Genomic DNA, 20742 nt, shown 5'->3' on the forward strand with positions numbered 1-20742 from the left:
GCTATTATGAATAATGCTGGAGTGAACAGAGGAGTGCAGATATCCCTTCAGCATACTGATTTCCACTCCTTTGGATTATATACCCAGAAGTGAGATTGCTGGATCATATGATAATTCTATTTTTAATTTTTCGGAGGAACTTCCACTGTTTTCCATAGTAGCTATACTAATTTATATTCCCATCAACAGTGTACAGGGGTTCCTTTTTCTCTCCATTCTCACCAGTACTTGTTAGCTTTCTTTTTTTTTTTTTAATAATAGCCATTCTAACAGATGCGAGGTAATACCTCATTGTGATTTTAATTGGCCTTTCTCTGATGGTTAGTTGTTTGAGCATTCCTCATATACCTGTTGGTCATTTGTATATCTTCTTTTAGGAAATGTCTGTTCAGGTCCTTTGTTCTTTTTTTTTAATTGAGTTATGCTTTCTTGATATTGTTTGAGTTCCTTGTGTATTTTGGATATTAACCTCTTATCAGATGTACAGCTTGCAAATATTTTCTCTCACTCTGTAGGTTGTCTCTTCACTCTGTTGATTGTTTCCTTTGCTGTGCAGAAGCTCTATTGTTTGATATCACCCCATTTGTCTATTTTTGCCTTTGCTGCCTGTGCTTTCAGAGTTATATTCAAAAAATTACTGTCCAGACCAGCGTCATAGACCTTTCCCCTATCTTCCTCCAGTAGTTTTAGTTTCAACTTGTATATATAAGTCTTTAATTCATTTTGAGTTGTTTTTGTATATGGTGTGAGATAAGGGTCAAGTTTCATTCTTCTGCATGTGAACCATTGCCAACACCATTTATTAAAGATGCTGCTTTTTCTTCATTGTGTGTTATTAGCACCTTTGTTGAAAATCAGCTGACCATAAATGCATGGGTTTATTTCTGGCATTCTATCCTGTTCCATTGATCAATGCATCTGCTTTTATGCCAGTACCATGCCATTTTATTTGCAATAGCTTTATAACGTATTTTGAATACAGAGAGTGTGATGCCTTCAGCCTTTTTCTTAGTGCTCAAGATTGTTTTGGCTATTGAGGATCTTTTGTGGTTCCATATAATCTTAAGAATTTTTTTTCTCTTTCTGTGAAAAATGACATTGCCATTTTGATAGGGATTGCATTGAATCTGTAGATCACTTTGTGTAGTATGACTATTTTAACAATAGTGTTGTTTTACAGTTCATGAGCATAGCATCCCATTTACTTGTATTTTTCTTCAATTATTTCATCAGTGTTTTGTGGTTTTCTCTATATAGGTCTTTTACCCCTTGATTAAATTTACACTTAAGTATTTTGTGTTGTTGTTGTGCTTGTAAATGGAATTGCTTTCTTAATTTCATTTTTGGATAGTTCATTATTAATATATAAAAACACTACTCATTTCTGTATGTTGATCTTGTATCCTGCAACCTTACTAAATTTATTAGTTCTAAACAGTTTTTTGGTGGAGTCTTTAGGATTTTCTATACATAACATTATGTGTACCAACAAACAGAGATAATTTTGCTTTTTTTTTTCCTATCAGGATACCTTTTATTACCCTCTTGCCTAATGGCTCTGGCTGGGACTTTCAGTTCTATGTTGAAAAGAATTGGCAAGAGTGGGCATCCTTGTCTTGTTTCTAACTTTAGAGGAAAAGCTTTAAACTTCTCACCATTGAGTATGATGTTAGCTATGGGTTTGTCATATATCCTTTATTGTGTTGAGATATATTCCCTCTATAACTAATCTGTTGAGTTTTATCATGAAGAGGTGTTGAATGGCTTTTCTGCATCTATTGAGATGATCATATGCTTTCTATATTTCATTTTGTTAATGTAGTGTGTTTATATATTTGTGTATATTGAACCATCCTTGTATCCCAGGCACAAATCTCATATGACCATGGTGAATGATTCTTTCAATGTGTTGTTGAGTTCAGTTTGCTAATATTTTGTTGAGGATTTTTGTATATATAGTCATCAGGGATATTAGCCTGTAATTTTTTTTCTTGTGATTCCTTGTCTGGCTTTGGTATCAGGGTAATGCTGACTTTGTAAAATGGGTTTGGAAGTATCCCTTCCACTTCAGTATTTTGGAAAAGTTTGAGAATTGGTATTAAGTTCTTTAAGTGTTTGGTAGAATTCAGAAGAGCAGCCATCAGGTCTTGGCCTTTTCTTTGATGGGAGATTTTTTACTAGAGATCCAATCTCCTTCCTTGTTATTGGTCAGTTGTGATAGGTTGTAAGTGTCTAGGAACTTATCATTTCTTCTAGATTATCCAATTTGTTGCCATATGATTGTTTGTAGTAATGTCTAATGACCCTTTACATTTCTGTGGTATCTGTTATAGTGTCTCAACTTTCAATTCTCACTTTATTTGAGTCTCTCCTTTTTTTCCTAGTCAGTCTGGCTAGGAGTTTGTAGATTTTATCTTTGGAAAAAAACAACTTTTAGTTTCACTGATATTTTTCCATTGTTTTTGTAGTCTCTGTTTCATTTATTTCCGCTCTGATCTTTTTTGTTTCCTTCCTTCTGCCAACTTTAGGCTTAGTTTGTTCTTCCTTTTGTAGTTCCTCAAAGTGTAACATTAGGCTGTTTATTTCTTCTCTTTTGATATAGACATTTATTTCTATAAGTTCCCTTCTTAGGATTGCTTTTGCTGCAACCCATAAGTTTAGATATGCTGTGTTTCCATTTTCATTTGTTTCAAATATATTTATATCTTTGATCCATTTTAAGTTAATTTTTGTATGTGGTGGGAAGGGCCCAATTCCATTGTTTGGCATGTAGAAATCCAGTTGTCCCAGCACCATTTGCTGGAGAGATTATTCTTTCATTATTGAATGGTCTTCACATCCTTGTCAAAAATTAAGTAACCATTGATGTATGGGTTTATTTCTGGACTCTCAATTATATTCTCTTGATTTGTAAGTCTATGTCAGTACCATGCTATTTTTATTACTGTAGTTTAGTAATAGGTTTTGAAATAGGTATGTGTGAGTTCTATGACTTTGTTCTTTTTTCAAGATTATTTTGGTTATTTTGGGTCCCTTATAATTCCATGTGAATCTTAAGATCAGCTTTTCTATCTTTGCAAACAAACAAACAAAAAAAACCATTGGGATTTTGATAGGAGTTACACTGAATCTGTAAAACACTGACTAGTATTGCTATCTTAACAGTACACTGACTAGTATTGCTATCTTAACAGTAACATCTTTCAATCTGTGAACACAGGGTATTTTTCAATTTATTTGGGATATCTTCAATGTTTTCAGCAGTGTTTTATAGTTTTTTATGTATAAGTGTGGCACCTCTTTGGTTAAAATTATTCCCGAGTATTTTATTCCTTTTGATTATAAATTGGATTGTTTTCTTAATTTTCTTATCGGATTGTACATTGCTATTATATTTGTATACTACTGATTTTTATTGGTTCACCTGGTATCCTGCAACTTTACTGAGTTAATAAACTCAGTAAATTAACTCCCATAATTTGAATGTATGTGTTTGTGTATATTCTTCATCATATAAGATCATGTCATGTACAAATAGAGATAGTTTTACTTCTTTCTTTCATATTTGGATGTATTTTATTTCTTTTTCTTGCCAAACTGCTTTGGTTAGAACTTCAGTAAGTTTGTTGAATAGAAGTGCTGAAAGTTGGCATCCTTGTCTTGTTCCTGAACATGGAAAGATGGCTTTCAGTCTTTTACCATTAAGTATGATGTTTGCTTTGGGTTTTTTTAAATTAATGCTCTTTTCATGATAAGGAATTTCCCTTATATCTTTAGCATTTTCCACAATAAAAATATCGTGAAAGAGTACTGAATTTTGTCAGGTGCTTTTTCTGCATCAATTGAAATGATCATGTGATATTTTTTCCTTCATTCTATTAATGTGGTATATTACATTGCTTGATTTTTATATGTTGAACCACCCTTGCATTCCAGGGATAAATCTCATTTGGTCATAGTATATAATTTTTTAAATATACTAAACTTAGTTTGCTAGTATTTTGTTAATTTAGTATTCATATACTGAATTTAGTTTGCTAGAATTTAGTATTTTAAAGAGATTCTCTCTTAAAAAAAAAAAAGGAAAACATAGATCTAAATTGTTTTTTCTGTGCCAATCTGTACTCCTCTTTTCTTCTCATTATTTCAGAATTAACCAAAGTAAATATTTTGTTGTGTTTTGTTCACCTTTTTTACTTTGTTTTTGTGAACAGATAGCTTCCAAACCATATATAGATGACATAATATTGTAAATGGTAAATGTTATCCTTTCTTACCCATTTCAATCTTGAGCTTTTCCAACATTATTGTTCATGAGAAATTTTAGTTGTAACTATTCACAATGGTCTCCTTTCCTCCAAAGAAGAGAAGGGTAAATTGGAAAAACAATGTTCCTTGACATTTCAACATTGGAGTGCATGGAGAAATCAGTGCTTCCTACACCTCCAGTAGAGTGTTTTTATAAGCTCTGGTTCCTGTTTTATGACCTCTAAAGCTTTGTCACATCCGTTGCTGTTTTAAAAGTTTCAGAAAAGGTTGTTCTAAGGATAGCAAGACTCTGCAAAGAATAGTTCTGTGATCTTGTTCTGTAGACATGGTGTTTTCCAGTAGTTGGTTCAGTGAAATAACAGATTATTTATAGAAACCAGGTGGAGTCAATATGATGGACTGAGCTAACTCAGAAAAGATCCTTCCAAACACACATATATGTTAGGTGAAATATAAACAAAGGCAGGCTCTCAAAACGTAACTAAGCTCAAAAGAACGAGAAGTAAATCCAGATACCAAAAACAGAGGCATCAAAGCCAGCAGGGTTAGAGGAGGTGAAGCCAAGGAGGCTGCATGGGAGTATCAGACCATGCAAAGGGCTCAGAGGCAGAGGTTTCAGGGGTTAATGCAGGGAGAGAACAGCTTAGTCCCATGTGAGATATAACAGAACCCTGTGCATAAAGTTGCAAATTTTGTACGGATGGCATTTTAGTGAAACAGAAACTAGAAAAATTTTTCTCCTTAGATTGACAGAGAAGCAATGAGTCATACTGTGTGTCCAGGGAAATAGATGAAAGAAAGAATTACCCACTAGAAACTGGAAGCCCATGCTTATATAAGAGGTCCAATTCAGGCTTGCCAATGCTACATACTAATATATTAATATACAAATTGAGGTAACCCATAGGACCCTAGCAGAGGCAAAAGAAAACTCATTCTGAAGAACTAGAGCACACACAGGAAATGAACCACAATGAAGGAGAGAGTCCTTCTGTACTAAGGATAGGAAAATTAGCTTCCCAATAGCTGGAATTACAAGGAAAGTCTGAAAGAGTCTATAAAATAGTGATGAAAGAAGATACAGATATCAAAAAGCAAGAGAAGGGTAGTATGTAAGAACAGGTGGATTTGGAAGAAAAATAAAACATATAGACATGAAAAGTCCAGTGATTTAAATTAAAACATATTAGAAAATTTTAAAGTAGTTTAGATAAAGCTGAAAGGAGAACGGGAATGAAAAACATGGGAGAGATTGAGGGATGTGGAAGATAGAATGAGATCAATATGGAGATACTGTAGATAGAAGCTCCAGGAGAAGGTAAAATAGAGAATGGAGGGGAGGCAGGAATCTCAATGTTTTCTGTAAGTGAAGATCCACAAACGTTCAAGCTGTTGTAGCTTTGCAGACCCGAGCAGCTGAACAGGACATTAAAAACAAACCTATAACCAGTCATACTAAATATTGTCATGAAACTACAGCCCATCAAAGACAAAGGGAATTATTGTAAAAGCAACCAGAAGGAAAAGACAGATTCCCTGCAACAAATGGCAAACTGAGTGGGCTTCAGTGCTGAAGACAAGAAGAGATGGGAAAATCAGAGTTGTGTGTTCTGAAGTGTTTGCATTATTCAAGAAGGGGGTTAAATTATTTTCTAACTTTTGACCTTGTCAAATACGAAGGCTAGAAATGTAAGGGTGACCACTGAAATAAATAATAAAGTATTCCTCTAAACCAAAAAATAAAAGCAAAAAACATGATAAACAGGAAGCATAAAATAAATGACACCATTTATACGTATTTTTAAATATAATTGGATATTAATTACCCATACATATCTGTGAAGCAACAGTATGAAATATAGACTGGAAAGCTGTTTCTTTTTTATGGAAGGGAGAAGAATGGGGAGTATAAGGAATTTATATTTAAGACTTTATTATTTTATTAAAATCTGAAGTAATCATAGTTAGGCCTGGTCCTGACATTTGCAGGACTTGGTATAAGAGTACTAATGGAGACGTTGAACCACGCATAAATATGTGAAAGTTATAAATCAAGCTAGCAAAGAATTCCGTCCCTTCATGATGACACCTTCATAAAGCCTGGTGCACTTCCTGATTCCTGGCTTATTTGAAGGCCTTAGACTGAGCAAGGCAGCGTGGGAAAGAACTCACTCCCTGGACACCCTCTCTATGCTTCAGAACCCCAGCTCTGCCCTGCACTGAGGGCATCTGCGCACGTGTGATGTGGTGAACATCCCAGCCCATACATCCAGGTTCTGTTCACATCCCCATGCAAAAAGCACCCCTTGGCCACCCCCACAGGCCTGGGGTGTGCACATTGGCTATATGGTCTACTTTTAGGGGGATAGAGCTCAGGATGGAGTCAAGTTAGCCTTGGATGCAGGCCTGGGTGGTCATTGAGCAGGGACTTCTAGGGTCCCAAATAACTGAGGTGGTGGATGGCAGGCCTGGGCCATGGGAGGGTGTACCTCCTTGGCTGTGGACCCCTCACAGTGTGTGGAGGAAGGGCTGTGGCACAGAGTGGGTCCCTCTGAAGCAAGAAGTCACATTTTTAAATAATATTTCATTATAGGCTGAGCACAGTGGCTCATGCCTGTAATCCCAGCACTTTCGGAGGCTGAGGTGGGCGGATCACCTGAGGTCAGGAGTTCAAGACCAGTCTGGCCAACATGGCAAAACCCCATCTCTACTAAACATACAAAAATTAGCCAGGCATGGTGACAAGTGCCTATAATCCCAGCTACTCAGGAGGCTGGGGCAGGAGAATCGCTTGAACCTGGTAGGCGGAGGCTGCAGTGAACCAAGATTGCGCCACTGCACTCCAGCCTGGGCAACAGAACAAGACTCTGTCTCAAAAACAAAAAGAAAAAAAATTCATTATAGAAAAAGAAGAGAGAGAAAAACATTCACCACTCTAGGCAGCATCTAGGCAGCATCTGCCAGCACAGAAGCCCTGCCAGCGAAGCCCCATCTGACCTTTGTCAAGTTATTTGACACAGCTGAGTTTGTTTTCTCACCTGCCTGGTGAGAGACCAACATGTATAATTTCAATGATCCCTCCCATTTCTGAGGATCTGTGACATTCTCATAAGCCCCATCATGAGGAGGAGCTTCTGGGATGGCCAGGGTGGTTCAGGAGGCATGTTCCTGTGGTCCAGGGGCATGGGGGCAGAGCCTAGTCCTGCATGGTCCCCAGCTTCTGAGAAAATAATGTATCAGTTGCCCATTATGCCCCCATGTGGGGCCTGGCTGGTGAGGCTACCCTGGGGCCAGGTAGGGTAAGGGCCCCCCTCTGCAAACAGTGCCCTTTATTTTGTGCAGGAGTTGTGGCCAGTGCTGGGCACGTGTTGGACAGGGAGGACAGGCCCTTCTTTATACCTGCCACATTCTGAAACCAGGCAGCACAGGGAGCTGCGGACAGTCGGTGATGGCAGCTACACAGAGGGACAGGTGCCACGGGCTCACTCTTCCTGTGTCTGCACATCCATGCCTTCCAGGGCAATTGCTCAGCCAGACTCGGTGAGATTAATTTGGCCCATGGAAGAAAGAGGAGACGGGAGGGAGGACCAGTGTGAAAGGATGGAGAAAGTATTTGTCTTCCTCAGCCATGAGACACTTTGCCAAGCTTAGCTAGCTGAGGCTCACCCTTAATTGGTAATGAATTAAACATTGTTATTTCAACCAAAGCACTCAGAAATGCCCTCTCCTGGAAATTCAAAATGAACTTCAGCTCAAAGAACTGTGAAGAAGAGCCAGGGCCCCACTCCTCTTTCGATGGCCCTGAGGGAGCTAGGCAGGTCTGCAGTCATGGGAGGGGCCTCCTCAGGCTCCAGGCTCACTGATCGATCGGGGGCGGGGTACATGGGATTCAAGCACCTGCAGCTTCTTCTACAACTCCGTATCCCCTCACGTTCCCACAAACGCAATGGGGGCTGTATTTGTCTGCCTGGGCTGCCACAATAAAATGCCATAGGCTGTGTGGCTTAAACAGCAGAAATTGAGTTTGTCACAGTCTGGAGGCTGGAAGTCCATACTCGAGCTGTCTACAGATTGGTTTCTCATGTGAGCACTCTCCGTGGCTTACAGGTGGCTGTGTGCTCTGTGGTCTTCCCTCCGTGCATGCCTGGGTCCTCATCTCCTCTTCTTATTAGGATAGCACCCATGCTGGATTAGGGCCCGCCCTGATGACCTCATTTCACCTTAATTACCACTTTAAAGGCCCTGTTTCCAAATACAGTCCCATTCTGAGGTACTAGGGGTAAGGACTTCAACATGTGAATTTAGAGGGGACACCATTCAGCCCATAATCTATTATGCCTCTAGGTCACTGGCAAACTCCCGTAATGACAAGTGAAATGAGAGCCTGATAGTAAAAATCAAAGCACTTTGACCTGCCTGGGCAGTTTTCAAGCACTCCCTTTGGGTTTATAGAAATAAACAGACGGGGCATGGTGGCTCACACCTGTAATCCTAGCACTTTGGGAGGCCGAGGCGGGAAGATCACTTGAAACCAGGAGTTTGAGACCAGCTTGGGCAGCAAAGCAAAGCCCTGTCTCTACAAAAAATGTTTAAAATTAGCCAGGTGTGATGCACACCTGGAGTGCCAGCTACTCATGAGGCTGAGGTGGGAGAATTGCTTGAGCCCAGGAGTTCGAGGCTGCAGTGAGCTATGATTGTGCCACTGCACTCCAGTCTGGATGACAGTGAGACCCCATCTTTTTTAAAAAATAAAATAGTACAGAAATAGCCAAGCTCCAGAACAGTTCCGCACGTCTTCACAGCAGTGGCAACCTTGAAGGGAATAGTTCAGGAAAGGCAGGGACTGCTCCTTAGCCGTCTGTTTTAGAAGAAAACTCGCCTTGATCTTCATTGGGGTTCAAAATAATCAAGTTCTGCAGAACGAAGCTGGGCTGTGGCTGGGGTCCTGAGGCCTCCGCGGGGCTCTCACCCTGTTCAGGCAGGGGGCTGCAGGCAGGAGTGAGGCGCCAAGACGTTTACCCGGAAACAGGCCTCTCCTTGCAGAAGTGTCCTGAAAAGCCCAGGGTCCCGCGGGTATGGACCAGGCACATGCACACTTCAGCGAGGAGGAGGCGCTGGCTGAGGGAGGGACTGGAAACGGCGTTTTCCACAACAGGGAGCCAGCATTGAGGCGCCCAGATGGCATCTGCTGGAAATCACGGGCAGCTGGTGAAGCACCATGCCTTACCCGACGTGGGGAGGTGATCCCCCACCTCACCCCACCCCCTTCTGTCTGTCTCCTTGTGCAACCCGAGTGTTCAGGTGACTCGAGACTGACACGCTTGCTTTATCCGCAGGCTGAACGAGCGCGACCGCCTGATCAAGAGGCTGGGCCGGAAGACGCCCCCGACGCTGTTCCGGGGCAGCTCCCTGCAGCAGGGCGTCCCGCGTGAGTACCGCGGGCGGGGGCTGACGGAGGAGTGGGTGTCGGTGGGGGGCGGGGGTTGATGAGGAGTTGGGGGAGCGGGTGCTGATGGGGGGCCGGGTGAGTACTGACGGGGGGTGGGGGCGGGGCGTGCGTTTGGAAGTGGAACTGCAAAATGTGTATTTGGCCCCAGGAACGTGCAGCTTGAGTGTAGGTAATTCCCTGGGACCACAAAATCCGTAAACTTAAAATGCTGATGTGGTTATGATCCTTCCGTCAGCCTCCCAAGAGGACTTTTTTAAGGTTGAAGCAGTATGACCTTTAAACTGTTGCCCCTAAAGATAGCAATATGAAGTGTTTTGTGTAGTATTGCCATATTGATTGAAACAATGACCATCATTGGGGAAAAACATCATGCTTCTACCAGGAAGGCTGCCCCACGTCTAAGGCTGGCGTCCCCCTGCCACCCCCGCCCCCACCTCCAGATTTCAGAGGAGAGTGGGAGGCTGTGAAACATCCCCTCTTTCCTGCCCCCGACTTTGGAGCTCAGGGGGGAGCTCATGGGCTTGTTTTTAGCAATCCAGTCATCAGATCCCAGCTGAGGCAGATCCAGGCCACCTTCCCCAGGGCCAAGGCCAACCCAGCCCTGCCTCTCTGGGTCCTGCGGCCTTCCCCAGCTCCCTCTCCACCCGCATCACGTGCCCACGCCAGCTTTTCCTCCCATACCTACTCCCTGCCTCCCTTTCCCTTCCGGAGGAGTTTAGAGGGAAACGACTGGTAGAAAGAGATGAGTTGGGCCGGATGCGGTGGCTCACGCCTGTAATCCTAGCACTTTCGGAGGCTGAGGTGGGTGGATCACTTGAGGTCAGGGGTTGGAGACCAGCCTGACCAACATGGTGAAACCCCGTCTCTACTAAAAATACAAAATTAGCTGGGCGTGGTGGCGCATGCCTGTAATCCCAGCTACTTGGGAGGCTGAGGTAGGAGAATCACTTGAACCCAGGAAACGGAGGTTGCAGCGAGCTGAGATCATGCCATTGCACTCCAGCCTGGGCAACAAGAGCAAAACTTGGTCTCAAAAAAAAAAAAAAGAAAGAAAGAAAGAGACAGATTTATGAACGTGAAGAATCATTGTTCCCACAGTACAGGCAGTGAAGGATCTGTGTTCAGTTGAGCTCTGCCTATCAACAGTTATTTGCAGACTTTCTCAATGGAGAGAGAAGGAGGGAGACAGAATATCATTGCTTTTCAGTAATCTACCCCCGTCCTCACTTTCCCTTGTGGAATATCGTATGGGAAGAAGGGGACTGACATGCTTCTGTCCTTTAATGCTCCACTGCCCCGGGAGGTGGGTAATGCCACCCCAAGGACACAAAGCAGAGGCTCAAGTCAGAAAGTGGCTGGCCCAGCATTGCTCAGTGGCATGCCACGAGGTCTGGATTGCAGCCTCAGACTCTGGCCCAAAAGAGAGGTCAAGTCAAGAGGTTTGATGGGACAGGAGTGCTAACTGTAGGGCAGCCCTCTGGAGATGGGCTGCCTGGGTTCCTGTCCCTGCTCCCCTGCTTTTTGTGACCTTGGGCATGTTACTTCATGTCTGCTTCTGCATCTGTAAAGTTGGGTAATATGAGAACTTACTGGATGCCAGAGATTCAGTGTAAGTCCTGCCACCCACAGCTGCACAGAAAGCCAATCACTGAGACAACAATTATTGCCAAGGAAGAAGGCTTTATCTGGTGCTATAGCCAAGGAGGTGGCAGATTAGTCTCAAATCCGTATCCCTGACTGACTAAAATTAGGGGTTTATATAGCAAGGAAGAAATGTTAACAATGTGTAAGAAAAACAGGAATCAGTAGGGGTAAGGAAGCAATCAAGATGAATGAGAGGCTTAGCATCTCATTGTCTGGATGAGATCATTGGGTGAGTTTCAGATCTTTGCTACTTTTTGAGAGGCCTGTGGGTCCCTACCTAAGGAAGGAACTCAGATAAAACAAATATAAATGTCAAGCTTTAAGACCAGAAGGGTCATTTCTGTGTTTAAAAAAACAAAAAAACAAAAACAAAACTGTCTATGGGACTATTGGGTTGGTTTCAATTAGGAGGATTAAATGAGATCATAAAGATAAAGTGCCTAGAACGGTATAGGCAATATAGGGTCCAATAAATGTTGGGTATTATTATTCTGCCATTAGCTGAATAATTTTGGGAAACTTAATTTCTCTAAATTTTTATTTTCTCCTATGGAGAAAAAAGAATTTTAATGATATACATCTTACGCAGTCCTGTGAGTCTTCATGACAGTATGTGTAAAGCACCTTCTGTATGCCAAACACAGAGGAAACACATACAGGTTCCCAGAACTCTACAGGGTCTGTTCTGTTGAGCCGTGTTGCCTCTCTGATGAATGTTTCAAAATAACCATAGACGGAATATACACGATATATATGTTGTGATCAAAGACCGAATGAGAATTTTTATGGGAGAGTCATAAATGTCTTAAGACAACTACTAAATGCTTTTCTTAAGTCAATATTTTGAAGGCCAAAAAAAAATCTACTGAATAAATATAAGAAATAAGAAGGCTTCTAAAATCACACCACATTTTTTAAACACTCAGTGATTAGTACCAGAACCTGATGGATAACTTAAGACGTTTCTGTCACTAACAGCCAGAGAAGATCATCGGGTGGTCAGAGCTGGTCCTGGGGTGCAGGACAGGCATATAGCAGGTCTCAGCCTTTGATGTTCCCCCTGGGTCTGTCCAGGAAACTGGCAGGAAAAACTCTAATCTTGGTAGTATTTTAGTTCCTGTGAGCCACCAACTTACAATATTTGTAATCAGCATTTCCTACACAGTCTGATTTCCTCTTTGTCCCCATGGTCTTCTCATTTCTATGGCTATTAGGAATCTTTCCAGACAGGAAACTGCTATTTTCATTAAGATGCTATCAGAGCGCAGATTCAAAGGAATGCTACTTAAGGGGAGTTTTATTCCAAAATAATGAAAAAAAATGACATAATTTTATGGATTTCATCAAATGTTCTACCCGGAGAAGACAAAACAACTAAGAAATCCATCTATCCTCCCACCTCCTTTCACCCACACAATTCTGTCCTCCATTCTGGTTGTGGCTCTTTAGAAAGCAGATGCTTTAGAAAGCCAGCCAGGGAAAGTTCGCAGTTAGTTGGGTCCATGAGAGCTCCCTCCAGGCTCCCATCAGGACTTTCCTGGCTGTTAGGACTTCCTGAAACATGAGTGAAAGTAGGGGATGCAAAGAGCTGGAGGCTTCCTCTGAGCTCCCCGTTTGGATGCAAATGACAGTTAAAGGTTCACTAGGCAGAGCTGGGGAGCAGGTCTGTATCTTCATCAGGTGGGACAGAGGCTGGGCAGGCAGAACTGGTTAAGGGGTGATGGTGTCTGGTTTTCCAGTAAAACTCCTCCCATGACAGCTCTAACTCCTTCCAGGCCTGGTTTCTAAGAGGAAAATGTTTAATCTGAAATTTTATCTGAATCTGGGAGGACTCCCTCTCCCAAGATAAACCTATCAGGCCGTTCTTCTTTCACTCTTGAGTTGCAGAGTCCACTTTCATTCTCGGTTAAGGTTAAGAAAGTCTTAGCATACAACATGCTGGAAATGTGGTGGTAGGTGCAGCCAATGGGAACTAGGGAGGATGGTGGGAGACATTTAGCACAGACCTCGGGATGCTCTACTTACCCTGGGAGGTTTACAACAGGAGAGGGAACTCTTCTCTGCCTGTCTCTTCAAAGGGAAACCTCGAAACCCTTCGCATCCCAGAGGGGCCGAATCATCCCGCTGCAATCCCATGGGAGGTCCTTGTGGTCATAGCACTAATGCACACAGAAGAAGTGACAGAGTTATGAGCTGAAGAAACCCCCGGAGTTGGGTTTCCAGTAGACACAGGCATGTTATGGAAAACAAGACAAATAAAAGAAAAAGCTTTTGCACCTTCCATCTGAACAGGGAGTAGACTATTCCAAAAGCTAAGATATCTTTCCCGAAAGGACACTCCCAAATTTATTTTTATGTCTCCATGAGTTCCCCCCAACCAGGAGAAAAAAGCAGGCCAAAAGAGATATAATAGGTAGTTAATTGTTCTTTTTGGATGGACTGTTGACACCAACCCTTTCTTTTCTGGCGTGGATGCAGAGGCCTCCGTGTTGGTGCAGTGTGAACTAGCACTGACAGAGGGAGAGGATCCTGCAGCCTGGGTATGACGGGCCATGAACATGTTCTGGAGCCCATAGAGAGGACTGGAGGTTGAGAGAACTTAGGCCTTGCCTGGTCCAGGCCACTTAATTTACAGAAAAGTACATCAAGATCCAGGGAGCTTAAAGAGCCCAAAGTCACATGGACAAGTAGCAGCAAGCAAGGACTAGAACCACCCTTTGTTTCCTGGCCACCACCCCGACCCCATGCTGCAACCACTTGGGGCCACCAGAATCTAAGATAAAAACAAGCGAGTGGAGAAAGACATCTTCAGGGTGGAGAGCTCAGTAGTCCTCAGCTTGCCACCGGAAGAGTTTATAAAGAGTATGTCCAATTCTTTGGGGTGACTGTTCTTTACTCAGAACCACTTCTGTAGGACTGAGGAGCAGCCCCCGGGGGTGGTGCAGCAGCTGTGGAGCCAGTGGCGACCCTGCCATTGCAGCTGCTGTTCTGCCAGGTCCCCTCAGGAAGACTTCAGATGTGTACTAGAAACGTTCCTTGTTAAAGAACTGGAGAATGGAAATTGTCCAAGTTGACCACAGTACATAGCCTTGTTACTGGAGCAGACGAGGCAGTGTTATTTGCTAGATTTTGCTTTGAAACATCCCAAGGAAAGACGTGTCCTCTTGGACTGCAGTAAAAAAGCTTCATAAAGAGCAGCTTGTACAGGATTTGGGATGAGAGTGTGTGTGCCACACGGTGCCAGAGGGAGGCAGGAGGCTGGGGCAGCTCCTCCAAAGCTGGGTAACGGAGGTTTCCTTGTCCCTGCTGCTAATCTCTGATTAAGCAACTTGGTGAAAATCCAAAAGCTCTTAGGAGAACAGGAGTGGTGGCATTTGCTCTTCAGTGCTTGGAAGCAGATCATGTGAAGACTCTAAAGCCCTGAGAATCAGAGCACAGCCACCTACCTGGTCAGGAAGTTCAAGTGCACTAGGTGTGGGCCCAAGGCTGGAATAAGCATGTCTGCCCCCCAGGGAGCTCCGCTCCAGGCTGATGCTGCCTTCAGGCTCAGACACCCACCTGCTCCTGTACCCAGCTATCTGGGGCTCACAATGGTCTGGGAGCTGCTTCACTGTGGCTACCACGTGGTGGGAATTTTTGGTTTGTAGGTTTTGTTTTGCTAGAAATGGAGGTGAGCAAGTAGACAAAAGCCCCCTGTGGAAGACTCCTCTCTGTTCTGTTCTGTTCTGTTCTGTTCTGTTCTGTTCTGTTCTGTTCTGTTCTGTTCTGTTCTGTTGTTCTGTTCTGTTCTGTTGTTCTGTTCTGTTCTTCTGTTCTGTTCTGTTCTGTCTGTTCTGTTCTGTTCTGTTCTGTTCTGGTCTGGTCTGTTCTGTTCTGTCCTGTCCTGTCCTGTCCTGTCCTGTCCTGTCCTGTCCTGTCCTGTCCTGTCCTGTCCATTCTGGCTCAGCTTGCATCACCTCTCCCGCCCACTGTCTCTTCCTCCCGTGGCCTCACTGGTCTGGGCCCTCCTCCCTGCTGCTCAGCCCATGTCCTCAGTTAACTCTCAGGCCACCTCTGCAGACAAGCCCTTGCCTCCCCCGATAACCCCCCTAAGCCTTTGGGATTCTCAGGCAGTGGCCGGAAGGCATGCTGTTTGGAAGAACCGGGAAGCCAGCCCAGGACCGGGACTCTTAGTTATGGGAACGCACAGAGTAAGAAAACAGCCTGAGTGTCTTCTTTTAAAGTCTCCTCCTCTTCTCCATCCCACGAGGACTCGTCTATCTTATTACTGTATGTCTCGATACTCTAGAAATTTCCTTTTTAAGCCAGATGCCTCAGGAAATTAACAGGCAGTCCAGGAACTGATTCATGGGCACACTTTTTGACTTCTTTTCTCCTTTTAAAGAGTATGACAGTGAACTCACAGCTCCCCTGATAAGTTGTAAGCATGCATGGATGGAAGTCAAGATTGTCAGGTTTTTTTATTGTGTTGTCTTTTGGCCAGAATGTCTAATTGAGCTGTGGGACTTTTCCAGACCCCTGACACAGAAGGGTTAGCCAATGGAGAGCGGGCCTTATAAATGTCTTTCTGTGGGAAGGGCCAGTTGGAAGAAAAGCCCTACTCTGGGCTTGTGAACACTAAAGCTATTTCTCAGCTCTAGAGTGTGGACCCTGGGTTTGCTTCCCAGCTCTGCCACTCACGAGATCTGTGACCTTGGGCAGTTCACAAAAATCTCTGTGCCTCAGTTTTCCCGTCTGTGAAGTGGGAGGAATATAATCCCCTATCTCATAGGGTTTCTGGGAGGATTAAATGAGCTATATTTTATAAAACAGTGTCTTAGACACATGGCATTTAATGAGTCTTGGCTATTAGTTATTTTATTAATAGTATATGAACTGATTGTGTAAGAACCAGTCTTCGTGTGGCCACAGGTCCAATCAATCACTAAATTCCTTTTGACTTTATTGTGTAAACTTTTTCTTTATTTACACGGAAACAACCCTACTTTGATTGCTTATTACCAGTCCAGATCAGTCTGATTTAAAAACAGGGCTGGGTGTGGTGGCTCATGCCTGTAATCCCAACACTTTGGGAGGCCAAGGTGGACAGATTGCTTGAGGTCAGGAGTTCGAGACCAGCCTGGCCAACATGGTGAAACCCCGTCTCTACTAAAAATACCAAAAAAAATAGCTGGGCGTGGCGGCGCATGCCTGTAGCCCTAGCTACTCAAGAGGCTGAAGCAGGAGAATTGCTTGAACCCTGGAGGCGGAAGTTGCAGTGAGCCAGGATCGTGCCACTGCACTCCAGCCTAGGCGACAGAGCAAGACTGTCTCAAATAAATAAACAGGAAGGCTCCAGGCATCACGTGCATTTTGCCAGCTTGCACTATTAGTGTTGTGTGTGTGTTTTCCCTGGCATGTTTACAGCTTCATAAATTAGCTGGCTGTCCTACAGCATCAGGCAGACAGGAGTGTTTTTTCTTAATTGGCAGTGGGAAAGTGGAGACGGGGACCAGTGACCCCACTGTGTGTGATTCCCACACTGAGCTCAGCCGCTGCCCCCTAGATTTAGGAAACCTACCCTCAGAGCCATTCCCATCCCAGCATCAGCAGCTAGAACCATGGGACCTCGGTTAGCCTGCACACGGCTGCCACGGCCCGTCTGTGACCACAGGTTTCTTCATCTCAAGCCTCCACCTCTCCAAGGCCAAGGAGGCCAGGTGTCACACTCACCCGCACGCTGCCAAAAAAAGCAGCTTATTTTAAACCTAGTGTGCTCCCCCAATTCTCCTGTTAACCAGTTTCTCTTGTGTGCTTCACTTTCAGATGGGTATGCTTTTTCTCAAGAAGAACACGGAGCTGTTAGTCAGGAAGAAGTCATCCGTGCTTATGACACCACCAAAAAGAAATCCAGGAAGAAATAAGACATGAATTTTCCTGACTGATCTTAGGAAAGATATTCAGTTTGTTGCACCCAGTGTTAACACCTCTTTGTCAGAAAAGACTGGCATCAGCAGCCAAAACACCAGGAAACACATTTCTGTGGCCTTAGCCAAGCAGTTTGTTAGTTACATATTCCCTCGCAAACCTGGAGTGCAGACCGCAGGGGAAGCTATCTTTGCCCTCCCAACTCGTCTGCAGTGCTTAGCCTAACTTTTGTTTACGTCATTATGAAGCATTCAACTGTGCTCTGTGAGGTGTGAAATTAAAAACATTATGTTTCACCAATATTTAAACATCAGTACTAGTTGTCCTGGGAGAAAGGGAAAGGAGTTTTATGTTGCGTGAGAGGCCCATCCTGAGTAATTGGAGCAGGACACACTTGCTTCCTGTTTGGTTAACTCACAGATTAAGTCCAACGGGCCACATGCAGACTTCACTGTAGGCAGGTTGCTCTCCTGCTTTGATTCCTGTTTTGTTTGTAAAATTGGCATAAACTTCTTGATTGCAGTGAAATCACAAACTTCTATATCGGGGTGGTCAACCTGAGAACATTTATTTGAACCTCTTAGCCACATTTCCAGCAGGGCAAACCAACTGATGCCCTGGCAGAGTCTTCCGCACCCTCTCCAGGTGCACTTGGCCCAGTCCCGCCGCCGTGTCCAGGCGCCCCTCACCCCCACACCTGCTGCATGGCTGGCCACAGCACTCAGTGCACGGTGGCTGGTGGGCAGCCAACCCAAACCCGCGCCTTTCCTTGTTCCACTGCAGACTCAGATACAGATGCGAAAAATTCCTTCTTCCACCGCCCTTTTCGTTCTGTAAAGAAAGAAAAGAAACATAGCCTTTCTGCATATATTCTACACGTCTCTCTGCCTCTGTCTGACATGGGGCCACCCCACAGGTCAGAGTGATTGACGGTAGAACCCCTTCAGGACTCCCAGCCGTGGTCAGGCTCTGAATACTCCCTTCCCAACATCCAGACTGCTGGGCCTTTGGCATCCACTTACATTAGAACCCACGCTTGTTTCAGAGCACATTTTGGACTTTCACTGTTGGGAAATGAATGAATTTATAACATGCCTGCACAGCGAAGGAACACACCTGTCGCTCTTAGCTCTAGAGTGAGAGGATGAGTAAACCCAGATGCAAGAGTATAGGACATTGAGTGGGGAGAACAAGACGACCACAGAAGTCCTCAGAAGGAGAAGGAAGGACACGGAGACACTGAGAGGAGGACACAGAGGAATCGCCACCAGTTCTCCGCGGTAGAAACTCTGAAATAAGCCCTGAGACCCAGACAATTGTCATGATCAGCCCAGTGTGTATGAGAGCTCAAACAAGACCTTCACACAGAGTTTTAATTGAAAAGAATTCCAAACATTTCAGGGAAACACCTTTTTAAAAAATATACGGACATGGTTTCCTTTCTGTATCCCATCAGTGTTAGACACAGGTACCTATCAGAATACGGCATATCCTGAATTATCTAAGACAAGGAAGTGAAGAGCGGAATCACTGACTTTCCCAACTGCAGAGTCCCACACTCTAAATCTCAACAGAACCTAGATGTCTTTAGGCATGAATGTGAGCACCTGGAGCCCTTACTAAACAACCTGCCTGGAGCCCTGTTCTCTGCTCTTGTTGCCAAACCAGATTTTTGGATGGCCTAAATACTTCTGGGCAACTGTTACTGGTGAAAAATGGGAGTTCAGAGCATGTTTTGGATTTTCGCTGTGGGAAAATGAATGAATTTATAACATGCCTGCACAGCGAAGGAGCACACCTGTCACTCTTAGCTCTAGAGTGAGAGGATGAGTAAACTCTATGGGGATGATTGTGCTAAATTAGGAAATAACACATTAGTGCACTTTGCTTCCTAACCCTTTTTTGTCAGAAATCTACAACTTACTGGGCATGGAAATAATTTAAAATATGATTTGCACTGACTAAGAAAACTAATCCTCACTTATGAGGTGACCAGGATGCAGAGAGGGCCTGAGGGGCAGCAGAACAATGCAGTTCACAGATGAGGCTCCAAAAAGGGCCATTTCTTTCTCCCTAAGGTGCATAGAACATTTTTAAATACTAGAGTACCCAGCAAGACGGAAGGACTGTCATGCAGGAACTATAACACAAAATGTGCCTATGAGTAACACGACAAACCAAGGTGTATGGTTTTTTTGCACACCCAGAAAGGTGATGGCCAAAATACAGAGGAGAAACGAAAACGAATTGAATGTGCATTAGGCATCTTAACTATTCATATTTTGTTTCATTTGGGAACTAAGCCTATTTGGAAAGAGTGGATTAGAAATTCAATTCTTTGTCGAACAGTTAGCTCTGTCTTGAACTTGAAGCCTTCCAAATCAGAATTATGAATTTAAGTGTGTGTTTGTGTTTGTTTCGGGTTTTTGTTTTTATTTCTTACATTACAGTTCATATTTTCTAGGATTTAAGTATACAGGTGTATTTTCCTATTCTCTTGAGAAGTAGACTAAACAATCTTTGCAATGATGACAGATGCACACAGAAGAAAACATTAGAAGAGATGCCTTTCTATCCTCTCATGTGGTTGAGCATTCTTACAGCCAAATGACTAAATTGGGTTTCTAGGCGGAGCAGCTGTCACTACATGTGATGTATAATATTTAGCCAGGGCCAACTCAGGGGCTGTGTCATTTGTCCTATCTTTAAATTGAGGTCAGAGTGTCACACACAACCCCTCCCCTGGGGCAGGGTGGACTGGACTAGGTTGCATACTCTGGCTGTCAGCTCAGCAAAAATGCCACATGGGGCTTGTCACTCCGCCAGACACTCACTGACTCACGGGCTGGCAGGTCACGCTCGGTTAGCGCTCCAGGGCCTGACTCTGGATTGAGCTAAACTGGCAGAATCCACTCAGGCCAACGCTTGGTCTACTGCTGTATACAGACAGCCCAGTCCTGTGTTGAGTCTCTCTTCTCCTGGATGACCCTGCAAAAGGAAGAGACCAGTTATATTCTGGGCTTAGTTCTGGGTTTCCACTGCACACTGACACATGCCAGCAAGGGTAGCTGTGGAAAACATGTATCAGGAGAGCAGAGTAGTCTGGATTAATACTCTGTGCTGATCAGAACGGGCTCGGTCATAATTTAGGAGTGGAGCTGGTGTGTCTGTCCTGCCTCAATGCAGAATATTCCAGGCTTCTTGACCAGGGTTATGTTCGCTCGTCTCCCAACACACACATGCAACAAAACAAAAACATGGTAACTCTTTCGGTTCAGCACACCATACAAAACGTGCTTTGGAGCAAGGAGTGCTGTTTCTTTTAACACTTGCAGAGGAATATCCTGAGAAGTGAACCTGGGCTTTGGGAAAGCTATTCTGTTGACATTTTCTTCCCCTTGACAAGGCTTCAGGTTTGTCTCACTATAGAGAGCTGGCTGTGAAAATCAGTAATAACTTGTCAAGAAGCAGTG

At 43.8% G+C, this 20742-nt stretch overlaps 1 protein-coding gene across 6 annotated transcripts in view; it reads left to right on the forward strand.

Annotated features, from left to right (window-relative positions):
* ATP8A2 (ATPase phospholipid transporting 8A2) overlaps positions 1-19668 on the forward strand; it is a 663838-nt gene extending 644170 nt beyond the window's left edge. For all 6 annotated transcript variants that reach the window (XM_054528828.2, XM_054528822.2, XM_054528830.2 and 3 more), the window contains 2 exons: positions 9606-9697; positions 17168-19668. In XM_054528828.2, coding sequence (XP_054384803.1) covers positions 9606-9697; positions 17168-17265 — 190 coding nt within the window. In that variant the 3' untranslated portion in view covers positions 17266-19668. The remainder of the gene's footprint in view (positions 1-9605; positions 9698-17167) is intronic.
* Positions 19669-20742: the final 1074 nt, after the last annotated feature.

This window comes from Pongo abelii, chromosome 14 (genome assembly GCF_028885655.2).
Source record: "Pongo abelii isolate AG06213 chromosome 14, NHGRI_mPonAbe1-v2.0_pri, whole genome shotgun sequence".
In the NCBI taxonomy this organism is placed as follows: domain Eukaryota; kingdom Metazoa; phylum Chordata; class Mammalia; order Primates; family Hominidae; genus Pongo; species Pongo abelii.